General features: G+C 42.9%; 1 protein-coding gene and 1 long non-coding RNA gene across 2 annotated transcripts in view; one reads left to right on the forward strand and one right to left on the reverse strand.

The window, feature by feature from the left end:
* SHB (SH2 domain containing adaptor protein B) overlaps nucleotides 1-12,506 on the reverse strand; it is a 145,503-nt gene that overhangs the window by 37,030 nt on the left and 95,967 nt on the right. The window contains exon 4 of the mRNA XM_038401820.2: nucleotides 4,521-4,692. Coding sequence (XP_038257748.1) covers nucleotides 4,521-4,692 — 172 coding nt within the window. The remainder of the gene's footprint in view (nucleotides 1-4,520; nucleotides 4,693-12,506) is intronic.
* The window catches only part of LOC119855555, a 49,149-nt gene continuing 44,020 nt past the window's right edge, over nucleotides 7,378-12,506 (forward strand). The window contains exon 1 of the long non-coding RNA XR_005292939.1: nucleotides 7,378-7,809. This is a non-coding gene — a long non-coding RNA (uncharacterized LOC119855555). The remainder of the gene's footprint in view (nucleotides 7,810-12,506) is intronic.

Consider the following 12,506-nt stretch of genomic DNA (forward strand, 5'->3'; position numbering starts at 1 on the left):
CTGAACAAAAATGGAACATCAAGATTGCTATATGTGAGAAATGCTATATATGAAATATGAGAAAGCATGAAAGAATAAGAGAAATGAGAAATAGGTGTGCCTGTTTCCTTAACAGAAGAGCTAAATCAAAGGCACTCTTTCTAAATGCACCTGTGAACAATGCAGAATGTTTTTATTTAACCCCCTGGATAAGTCTATTGGGCTAGTTCCTTTAAGGAGAGATTAAGTAGTCAGGCATTCTGAAAGCTCGTCAATTACATCACGAAGGAGGGGGAGGGAGAAATTAGCCCTTCCTCATCTGCAAGCATGTCTGCAAATTAAAGGTTGTGGAGGCATGGTTTCCCTAGGATTTGCCATACAGGATCAGGTTGTACTAGTCCCATAATTCACAAGCTAAGGTGCTAGAAGAAAGCAGACCTCCCCTCTTGCACCAGACACATGATATGCGTGGTCAGTGGTGCAATGATGTGCATGCATGGGGAGAATCTCTTCCTTATTTCTGCAGTGCGCAGCTGACACCCTGATGAAGAAAATTTGATCCCTCCCTCCATCCCCCCACCCTTATCAAGCATAACTACAAAATATTACTGGCCTTGAATGCCATGAATTGCTGCATGCTGTGTGGAAAAGAATTTCCTTTTATTTGTTTTAAATTTACTTCCCCAATAACTTCCTCGGAGAAGGGAGTAGCACTCACTACCATTGAACAAAGTCATTGCCGGAGAGATTCCCTGGAGGACAATCCATTATGCTCCTCAACATCTATGTGGTAACGTTAGCCCTATGAAAAATCCTGCTAGTGAAATCTGGTGCAAGGCACTAAACCAAGCTTGGTGCTAGTATTAAAATATTCATCACGTCACCCTCTCTTGTTACATCCAGAGTCTCCACCAGAAATGAAATATCTCAACCGATGGAGGGATTAGGACATAGAGCAGAGTAAAGACCCTGAATAGCCTATATTAACCGTGAAATGAAGTCACGAGAAGTATTGAGAAAGGAGTATGAAAATTAGCTGACAAGGCTTTTTCCATCAGATATTTACAGGTAGGGAATATTTCTCAATAAGAATTTTAGAGGTTATCCTGATAGGGTTCTTAGAACTGAATTGAAAGAAGTGTTATCAAATGGATGAGGTGATCTGAGCATGGAAGAAAACACTAACATTATTAGATTTCACAAAGCGACAGAACAATTGAATTGGGAAGGGTGATCTGAAAAAATATCATTGCCATTCATGCAAAAAAAATGAATAATCCTCAAAAACAAAACAAAACATCTAAGCCAACAACAGGACAATGCCCATTAAGATGAGATTGAAAGCAACACACTTCAGCTATACCCACAGGGCTTAATGCATGCCTCCCGGCCCAGGGCAGCTGCATTAGATGTGTGTGAATGTGCAAGCCAGAGTGTGCACGCAAGCGAGCAATGTTTGTGCTACGACTTCATGTGTGGATTGCAACAGAGAATTTGGGCTTAAAATGTGATGGGAGAAAACAGCACCCTGAGACAACATGGGGCAACTGCTGATGGTGATTATGTTTCTGTATCAGAAATAAATATTGCTAATGGGGTTTTGGGGAGTCAGTGACTCTTTACTGGTATACAGAAGTGTATTACTTTGCATAGCATAGCCATATAAACTAGACACCCAATACCGCAGAGATTTCCAAAGCCAACTACAGGCTTAGACTTTAGCATGGCAGTGTGTCCTTAGGCAGCATTAGAATCTCAATGGATAGGTTTATTTTGTTTGCACTGGGGCCGTCTATTATTCAAATGTCTAACACACCATGTCCCCCAACCGCCTCACACACGTCAAGACTCAGCTGTCAATGACATGACCAAGAAGCAGTGAAATAGCCCCAGCAAGTATGCTTGCATAAACACGTAAAACAGAAGATGCTCTGGAGTTCCAAGTCTCATAAGGATGCTAATAAGAGACCCAGCAAAAATGTATGGCAAAACACTAAAACTTGTCCGCACCATTCAAATATGATCATGTATTTCTACCCGAGGAGGGCCTGTTCCAGCTCCCAGTGAAGTCAATACAGATACTCCCGTTGATTGCAAAGTGCAGTAGATCAGGCCCTTAATGCTATGTCCTTTCACTTTGCACAATTGAATCTGCTTGTCTGCACATGGCGTGGTTCCTGATTAATGTAGCTAAACGGTTATTAGCTAATCAGGATCAAAGAACTCTAGTTCTGGAATAACAGCATCCAGTTAAATCGGGACCACCACCATATGTAAACATGCCCGTAGAGTGAGGGCCAAATTCAGCCCTCGGGTAAGCAGCTATAACACCACTGAATCCCAGGTAGTTGCATCACTTACTCATCCTGTCATGTCAATGTATTGCAGCTCACCTGCTATGCAGCATTACATTCCTCACAGTTCTGAGCTTGGCACTGGAGGACTAGAGTAGCTGCAATGGACCTTATTTACAGGGACGGTGGGAGGGGGGGAAGGAAGATCTCATCTCCAGTGAGAGGCAGGAAGTACAGAAGAAACATCATCATCTTCACTGTCTCGTTTTTTGCCTTGTATATGGGGGAAGCGGAGCAGTTCCACTCAATTTCTTCAGGTCTCTGACTTGCCAGGTACATGTGCTTAGAGGTTTGTTTTTCCCTTAACCCCAGGCATCTAAAAGTAATTTCCCGATTCTTAGCTAGATCGGACATTTGTGTCTTGCCAACCCTGCACTAATCCACTCAATTTATAATCTGCGCGCACGTGCGCACACACACCCCGTCTCTCTCCACTTCTCAGCAAAGATTTAGTAGCAGATGCTGCAGAAAGGTGTCATATTTACTAAGACTCAATTTAAACCAATCATTTATGCTTGTATTTCAAGATGTACTGCAGCATATTTTGTAAAAAATAAACTACCTGCTCACCCATTTTGTTATACGTTACTGTTGTTTTTAAAAAATGATTTGTTCATTTCAGGCTTGATCCTGGAGATGCAGTTATGGGAACTGAGGTTTCTCAGCACTTCACAGCTTCAGACCTTTACATTTGCCAATTCAGAAAATCGCAAAGGGTCTCCCAGATATTGGTGCAAATTAGCAAGGTGCTACTATATTCCCAAAGTCAGAAGCTGCTCCTTTGCAGGGATTCAATCTTGGATTTCACGTCAAGCTGATGAACCAAGAGTCTGGTGTAAATATCTGACCACCACCCAATGAACTGACTAGATGATCTCCTGAGGTCCCTTCCAACCCTGATATTCTATGATTCTATGAACTGAAGACAGAAGTACAGCCAGATCTCTGGTTTTTACTTTCTATTTTAACACAGTTGTTGCATTTCAAATTATCCACAAAATCTTGACCTCAAATCATGTCCTGTTTTACTCGCCCACCAAACGTTCTGACTTACACTACCATCCCCACCCTACTAAATTTCGTATTCTTTAAAGAGTCCAAACTACTTAACTGATTCTTATCAAACTTTGTCATATGAAATTGATGGTCGTTTCTTGGCTAAAACCATTTAAATCCCAGAGGGAATTTTTATAGCCAAAGTTATAGTCCTGGAAAAGCCAGGGGTTTATAGCAGAGGTGTTGACTGACCCTTGACGGTTGCAGTTTCCTAGATTAGAGATTTCTGCATTTTCAACGTGAAGCCACTTGAAAGCTTTGGGTGACACCAAAGGGGTAACATGACTGTGCGGATGGGAATATTGCCTATTGGAGAACTTGAGATGCAAACCCCACTTGCAGAACGTGCTGCCACATGGCTGAGCAGTATCTGCAGCAATAGGTATGGTACCAGATCACTCTACCACTCATAACCACACATGCAGCTCTGCTCAGTCATCTGCTGGGTGACATGGAAGCACAGGGAATGCAAGAGGCAGCCCCATAGTGGGGAGAGAGAGAGAGATTCTGGAGACTCTTCCCAGAGTGCCCTAGGAACAGGTGTGGAGATAATAAACCCATAGCTGATTATCACCATTGCTCTGATGACCTCTCCTTATTGTGGTATTGTAACAGGCCCAGCCAGGTTAACCCAGAGATGGCTCTCACCGACAGGTGGAAGGGGATGAATATCTGAAACAGTACGACTACTTTCTATATAAACAAGATCTTCAATTAGAGAGATTTTAAAGGCGGGCTTTTATTATTGTATTTCAAGCCTATCAATATGATCAACACAGATAAAAATTTAAATACAAAAATGAGCCACTCACAATTCACACAGGTCATGAAGATTACAGCTCTAGAGCATCATTCAGACAGACTTCTATTGTTTCCCCCCTCCCCGGCACCTATCAGCATAATATATACACATTGTGCAACAATTAGAGATAACCTGAAGTGAACCCTCAGTGGTGGTGACATTCTTGTTCCTTGTGTGCATGCTTAGGGGTTTGTAACAGCATGAAACACCGGGAAGTACAGGGGACAACAGGACCAGAATGTTAACAGGCCTCATTCCCTCCAGCCGCCTGCCACTCACTTAGGCAGATACAGAGCTGTGTACACACAGTGTTTTCCATGTTAACTCACATTTGTTTTTCCAGTGGCACAGTTGGATCTACTCTCTCTCCCAGGATCCCACAGAATTCTGGGCTGCCATGCTTGATAGGTTTGAAACCACCTCCTGGCGCTCGGAGCTGTCGACGCCTGTCGCTCAAAGGTGAAGGAGAAGATTGCCTTTTCTCATTCCCATTAAACTGGGCTGCAAGAAATTTGTAAGAGAAAACAGTTACCTCTCCAGAATCTACTGACAAAAGAATTCTAACAATGACGACCAGAACTGCAGCATTTTAGAGGGCTTTATGCTTTAGAATGAGGATAAATATGCATCTCTGACATGGGAGTTAGTGGTTTACCCAAGATGCTTAACTTAATATGGGCCTTTCTGATAGTTCACATTACGGTCCTAAAATACTGCATCAGATAACTTAGTCCAGTTGTTAGACAACCATCAACAGTGCTTGTTTTCAACATTTGACTTGCATCTCCATCACAACATTAAATTGCTCAGTGTGGAACAATTTGCATTATACTGAAGAGACTTAATTTTGCTTGTTTTAGGGATGTGATTCAAACATAAATCAGGTTAGAGAAGATGCAAGAACCCAGTTCCTCCGAACACATATGGAATTGCTTAGACAATGATCCAGGCGAAAACATGGACATTACATAGTTATATGAATATATCAAATGCATTGACTGATCAGCAATAATTTAAAAATGCAGCCAACCAGGCAATGTTTGGCAAGACTGTCTTGAAATAATGGGATAAAATGAGTGACAAAACCAAAAACGTTATCCGCCAGTCTCTCCAGCCAAAGCAGAGTGTCCGTTCTAGAAACCTGTGATTCTCACAGCACTGCAACATAAGTAACAGAAACCACACTGAAATAAGTGCTCATAAAAATCTACACTTAAGAGGCTTATTAGGGAGCACCATACCGTCGTAATTTTTATCCAACCCCACGTATTGATAGCTGTGGTCCTCCAAGGAAGAGGGCACGGATGTGGTCACAGAGGGTTTAATATCTACATTCCCTGCTCTAAGTTTCTGGGTCACCTTCCCTGGGTCATCCTCCCCATAAAAAAAAAAAAAAAAAAAAAAAAGAGCGCTGACTGCAGCTCCAGCAGCATGAAGCTGACATGTTTCGCTGCCGCCAACAGCTTTCTGAATAGCAGCTGCAAAATGGTCCCGTCTTGACAGGCTCATGCTGCTGTTGCTGGACAACAGGCTGAGCAGCAGCAGAGGCACTGGAGCTGCCTGGCTACAGATTCAGGATGACCGCACTGCACTGGTTTACAATTTAGCTCACATTTTTTGATTTTCTCCTGGCAACAAAATGGGTTAAAAAGCTTAATTAAAAAGCACACCTCAAGTGCAATACAAATTGATGTCATAGGGCTCCATGTTTGCCAGAGAGCTGCCCACTCACCTCTGGAAGAGGATTTTTCCTTCTCTACTGAAGATCATAAATTATTGATTCTCAGCAGATCTGTGGATCCAGTGCAACACAAACCAGTCTTTCCAAGGATTTGGAATAGGCAACCATTGTAAATTAAGAGGCAAGGATTGCAAATGAAGATCAATGGTTACCTGCTGAGAATTTCAACAGCAACCATAGGGAAACAGTCATATCAAGAATGTTCCTGGACATGCTTGGTCGGTGCCAGATGCTAAAACACCCATCCAGTGCTCCAGGGCAATGGTATTACCATGGCATAAGTTTGCAGTGACTAACAGAGAGTTTGGAATGGTTTGTTCACACCCTGTAGCTTTGCATCCAGGACCCTTTGTTAAAGCCAGCCTGGATGACCAGCTTAGTCACCATTTAATTGACAGGACAGGAATCAGCGTGACCCAGCACAGCCAGAATTCAGCTCACTAGGATACATAGCATGCCAGACGTATATTTGGTACAAATCACTATTGCTGATCTGATACAAACCATTTACATATTCCGGGCTTAGGGGCTCTAGTCAAAGCATCCTCGGTGTTATGCAAATCTCAAAAGATTGCACTTAATGAAACACAATGAATGTGGGAAAAGGGAAACAAACTTTTTTTTTTAATTTAATTTGCAATTTTAAAAGGTTTGTCTCGTCAGTTGTAAGATCAATTCCCAAGAGCCCCTCTACCTCAGCATTATAAATTAGAGGCAGAAGTGGGTCAAACATATCCATACATATTCCATGACCTATACAACAGGAAGATCTATTTCCTTCTCACACTGGAAAATGTACCATAGTTACTGAAGAATGAGTTACTCTCCAAACCAAAATGAAATAGCGTATGCACATATGCCACAGAGAGCCAACACATAATCAGTTATTATTTCCACTAGGAAAGAAACAAAACACACTAAGCTTCTGTAAGATGGATATTCCAGCCAACGAGAAATATCCTTAAATAAATATTTTATTTATCCTAGCCAAAAAGAGAGACAATCTACCACTAAACAGTAATATTTTATAGTAATGCGGTATTTAAAATCAGTGTCTATATACATTCCTTGTGCAAAAATCCTGTTTAAATTCCAGAGGTACTTGCATATTCTGTTTCTGGCTGGAGGCCTTAGGCATTTGATTCGGGCACCTGGCCAGCGTGCGTCTGTGTGCGTGGAGGCAGTACAAGCTTCCCAACTAGAGCGGCTTGAGAGTTTTACTTTCTGTTTCGCAGGAAATTTGGGGGGTGGAGGGGAAGGAGAGCATTAATGGATGTGTTAATACGTAAGACTATTCTAACCTATACAGTAAGTGTAGATTCATAGATATTAAGGTCAGAAGGGACCATTGTGATCATCTAATCTGACCTCCTGCACAACGCAGGCCACAGAATCTCACCCACCCGCTCCTGCGAAAAACCTCTCATCTACGTCTGAGCTACTGAAGTCCTCAAATCGTGGTTTAAAGACTTCAAGTAGCAGAGAATCCTCCAGCAAGTGAGCTGTGCCCCATGCTACAGAGGAAGGCAAAAAACCGCCAGGGCCTCTTCCAATCTGCCCTGGAGGAAAAGACTTATCAGGATGGGGAAATAAGATTTGTGCATGGAAGTTTGGGCACTGATATGAATACTCAGGATAGTGCCATGACCCTATAAGAGGGCGAACCACCATGTGGAGAGGATTCTTTTTCCTTTACCCTTAAGGCCTCTCTTGTTTTGGCGATCAGCTCAGCTTTTGCAATACAGTTTAACGACTAAACACCCGATCCTGATAGCCACCATCTCAGGAGTGGAGGAACCTGGACCATCGAATGCATTGAGCATGCCAGAGACCAGGCTGATCCTTCGTCTCCCACTACCAGGTCCCCAAGGAAGGGCGTGAGTATACTAGTTTAAGTGGCTTTGTAAAGGGATGATATCACAAGGATCTATAGTACTGTACTACTACTTTGTGGCTCTGTGGTTTGGAGTGTTGATAACTCTTTCCTTTATTTTCATAAAAATCTCTAAAGCCTGGCTTTGTCTATAGTCTGATGTCTTTGCCACATACCCCGTGGGTCCAGACACAGTATTGAACTCTTTACATTCTCTCATTCTGTAGCCTGATTTTGGGACAAGAACCTAAATATCTTCTGGTCAGGTCATTGGTGAGCCTATAATAAATCAGCCCTACAAAAATCAGCTATTTGTAACAACGAATAGCTAGGCTTCTAGGCTCCTCGCTTTCTGCTAAGGCTGATGGGGCGCAGGACCGGAGATTGAGCCGGGAGCCTCGGAGGTTGGACTTCCAGGCTCAAGTTCATTTTAAATGTTAAAAGTGAAACATTTTGATTATTTCAAACTATTTTCTCCCTCGTCTCTGCTGGGGTAGGGAACAAGAGAGGAGGCTGGATGATTTTGCTTCCTAGTAGCTCCTTCTCCCCTCTCCTTCACAAATAGAAGGGAGACAACAGAGGTCAGTTTAAAGTGAGTTGCACGGGAAGACAAGTTGAGCTTGAAATCTTTTTGCAGTTTTTTGAAGTATCAGGCTAGTAAACCAAACATTTCCTTAAAAACACATCTGCCTTCGTTTTCAAATTTCAAAATGTTGTTGATGTTTTGAAAGTTTCAGCCAGTTCTGTTGCTGACACTTTTAAGATGAAGAGAAAACTCACCTAAGCGTTCTTTGTGCAGCACAAAGCAGCAATAAAAGGGCAGAAATATATTTAAAAAAAAATAATTTGCAAGTCACTGTTCCAGGCTAGCTGCACCTGTCGCCTCTCTGGTTTGTCTGAGCACACCCTCGGGTACTGGGGCTCACGCTCCCCCCTCTCCTATAGATAGTGTGAGAGAGAGAGAGAATTCTCCACTCTTAGAGCTCTGTTTACCTCTTAGGAAACTAACCACTGCTTAAAACGAAACAAAATCCCATATACCATTCATTCAATAACTGCGCAGACTTCTGTAATTGACAAAGTGCTCTAGTTCAAACAGGAATTCATTGGGGCGAGTCCTATTGTCTGCGTTCTGCAGGAGGGCAAACTATTTGTATTATTTATACGACCATAGAGCCTAGACACCCCAAACATGGACCAGGGCCCAACAGTGTTGGGTGCTGACCCCCTGTGGAAGAAAAAGATGGGCCCCAGCCCCAAAGAGTGATAGTCTAAGCAGATGATCACAATGCCCCTCTGGGCTTACCCTCTGTGAATGACTGCTTGAAGGAGATTTTCTATCCCAATGAAGTGGACAGAACAGTTACGCTATGGGCCATCTTTACAGAGTTACAGTTGAGAGCTCCTGTTTTTAGATCACCTATATAAATATTTATTCCTCACAGAAACTAAATGTGGTACAATATAAGGAAAGCGTGTTAGACAACAGCTTGAAGCTACGCTCAATGACAATACTGACACATTCACTTGCAACAAATAATCATAACCATATATTTTAAAGACAGCAAGTGGCAGTGACTGACAAGTATAATTACAGAAATCTCATTCACCTAAATAAAAGAACTCCCATTCATAACACTATAATTCAGAAGTAAAGATGCTGATAGGAACCAACAAAAGATTCAAATGTATCATAATACTTTTTAATTAAATTTCTTTTTGTAGTATGTAATTTTAAACTGACAATATTTTTAATTTAGTGGATCTTCATAAAAGATAACTATTGTAATCCCTTAAAAGAATATTTACATTTAGACAAATCATAAAACCAAACAGTAGTGGCTGAATGTAATTAATTTACAGCCACATGCAGCAAATTAAAAATTAATCTTAATCTAACACATTACAGAACAAAGTAATAATTGGTGCAAAACAAAAGCTGTGTTTTTTTAAAAAAAAATTATTCAAGGTTCAAACAGTTAATACAATATCAGAGAGCACCAAAGAATGCATTAAAAGCATCAATATTACTCAAGAACCAGTCTTCCCATGAGTGTGCGAGGGGCCTGAGGGGAAAGAGGTAATATGTTAAAGAGACCAACTATTAGTTGTTTTTGGTCAAATACAAGTCATTCATCTTATTCTATATGCATAGAATATAAAGAGCATTGTCTAGTTTCACACACACACACACACACACACACACACACACACACACACACACACACACACACACACAAACTCAAGATTATTTTTGAATAAAGCCAGGGATATTGTATTTTCTAGGTATTTTGTAGTCCTAGTTCAAAAAGGTTTCGGTTTGTCCAAGTGTACTCAGGTGTGATCTCACTTTACATGGAAGTGGTGCAGTACTGTACACTCACACAGTATTTGATTTGCATTCTCAGTGTTGGACAAACAATGAAGCCTCCGTTTTAACATTTCACAGACTGCCTCAAAGGAAAACAGTGTTTGGGCAGCACACAAACAGCACCCTTGTGTGGGAAGCTCACAATAACTGATATTATTCTTTCTGGTTGGAAAATGATCAAAACTACTATGCGAGGAATGACAAGAACTTAACTCCCAATGAGAAACGTGTGCACTACGCTGCACAAGTACTACAGAAAAGCTGGAAAGGGATAAGTGTCCCAAAAGAATTCAGTCTTTAAATGAAAAGAAAAGGAGGACTTGTGGCAGCTTAGAGACTAACAAATTTATTTGAGCATAAGCTTTCGTGAGCGACTGCTCACGAAAGCTTATGCTCAAATAAATTTGTTCGTCTCTAAGGTGCCACAAGTCCTCCTTTTCTTTTTGCGAATACAGACTAACACGGCTGCCACTCTGAAACCAGTCTTTAAATGTTGGTTATGTAAGTGTATCTGTCATTTACTTGACACTAACACCATCTTTTCACACCATCATAGCATTTCCTTTGTTTAGAAAGGACGTTAGCACGTACAACACCTCACACAGGCAGAGGAGCATGTCCAGCCCTGCCTATGGCTTGGGTACAGCAGAAGGTCTGACCGGATGATTCCATTTGGCCTTAAAAACCTATGTCCACGGAATTTTGCGACTCAGCTCTCACCTCTGCTAAGCTCCTGTGTTGCCCTGCAGAACTTCATCCGAAGTCTCCTAGCTAAATGAACGCTAACTCACGAAAATGGGTCACCCTCGTGATCCTCGCTCAGCTGACTCCTCTGTACTCCAGTTCTTGCTCACCCCTGGATTAACTGCCACTGGCATAACCCAGGGCACAAGCGGGTCAAGTCTGCCAAGAGAGGGGCTGCAGCAGCTCCAGGCTCCTGGAGCCCTTTCTCCACCAGAGGCACACAGCAGGCCAGCACTGACCCAAGTACGAGCAAGGCTGGAATGGCTGGGCAATACGGGCTCCCTCCAGGAGCACTGAGGAGAGACTCCCAAATGAGAATTAGAACTGCCCTCTCCATCCAGCCAGACCCCTAGAGTTGGGGTCTATGGTGCGAATGCCACCAACCTTTTGTACCAGCAGGAGTGGCTCAAACCCTGCTAGTGCTAGCAGTGTTGGGTGAATTGACACACAAGCTCAGTGGGGCAATACTGCTCCAACTCCCTGCCACTCCCCCATGGAGGGGGTATGTCTGGGTAACTGGTTGGAACTAACTGAGGGCTTGTCTACACTTACATTTTATAGCGCTCTAACTTGCTGGCTCAGGGGGGGTGAAAAATCACCACCCCTGAGCACAGCAAGTCTGAGCGCTTTAAAGCGCTAGTGTGGACAGACTCAAGTCTTTGGAAGGTGGCGGATGCATTCTGCAGCCCGAAAGGAAGCACATTACATTTATACAGCCCGACATGTGTGATGAAGGCTGACCTTTCCTTGGCAGATTCATCTAGTGGTACCTGCCAGTACCCCTTGGTTAAGTCCAAGGTAGAGATGAACTGGGCCCATCCCAGTTTCTCCAATAGTTCATCTGTGAGTGGCATTGGATAGTTGTCTGGGCGAGTTACAGCATTTAGCTTATGGTAGTCCACGCAAAAACGTATCTCCCCATCTGGTTTGGGAACTAGAACCACTGGAGATGCCCAGGCACTGCCAGAGGGGCGGATTACACCCATCTGTAGCATATCCAGGATCTCCTGTTCTATAGCAGTTTTAGCTTGAGGAGACACCTGGTAAGGTTGGGCTCTAATTGGGTGAGCATTACCTGTGTCAATGGAGTGGTATGTGGAGGTGGATTACCGGGAGCGCTCTCTCCCAGCGCTCACACGTGACCACACTCACACTTCAAAGGGCTGCCGTGGGAGCGTTCACGCGGCAGCGCTTTGAAGTTTCTAGGGTAGACGAGCCTTACTGCTCACAATGTGCACACGAGTAACAGCAGAACAATGAGTCTCTAGAGCGTCAGGAAGCTGCATGACAACTCACTGATTTGCGGTCTCCTTCTTCCTAGTTAATCTTTAACACCTCTTAGGGAGTAATGCCACACCTACTATGTCTGTTATGGAAATGTGCTCACCTCGCCTACAGTGCAATAAAACCAATGAACCTGCCATTCAGTAATGCGTGGCAGAGAGTCCAGATCCCAGCAAGGATCCTGAAGCCAGCCACTCTGTTGGCATCACAAAATCCTGCAACTGTTTTATCAGGCCAAGTGAAAACAACTCTTCTGATCTTCTAGCATGAACGATAGCCTGCTTAAAACATTAGCAAAGCAA

The sequence above is a fragment of the Dermochelys coriacea genome, chromosome 5, assembly GCF_009764565.3.
Source record: "Dermochelys coriacea isolate rDerCor1 chromosome 5, rDerCor1.pri.v4, whole genome shotgun sequence".
NCBI classification, from domain to species: Eukaryota; Metazoa; Chordata; order Testudines; family Dermochelyidae; genus Dermochelys; species Dermochelys coriacea.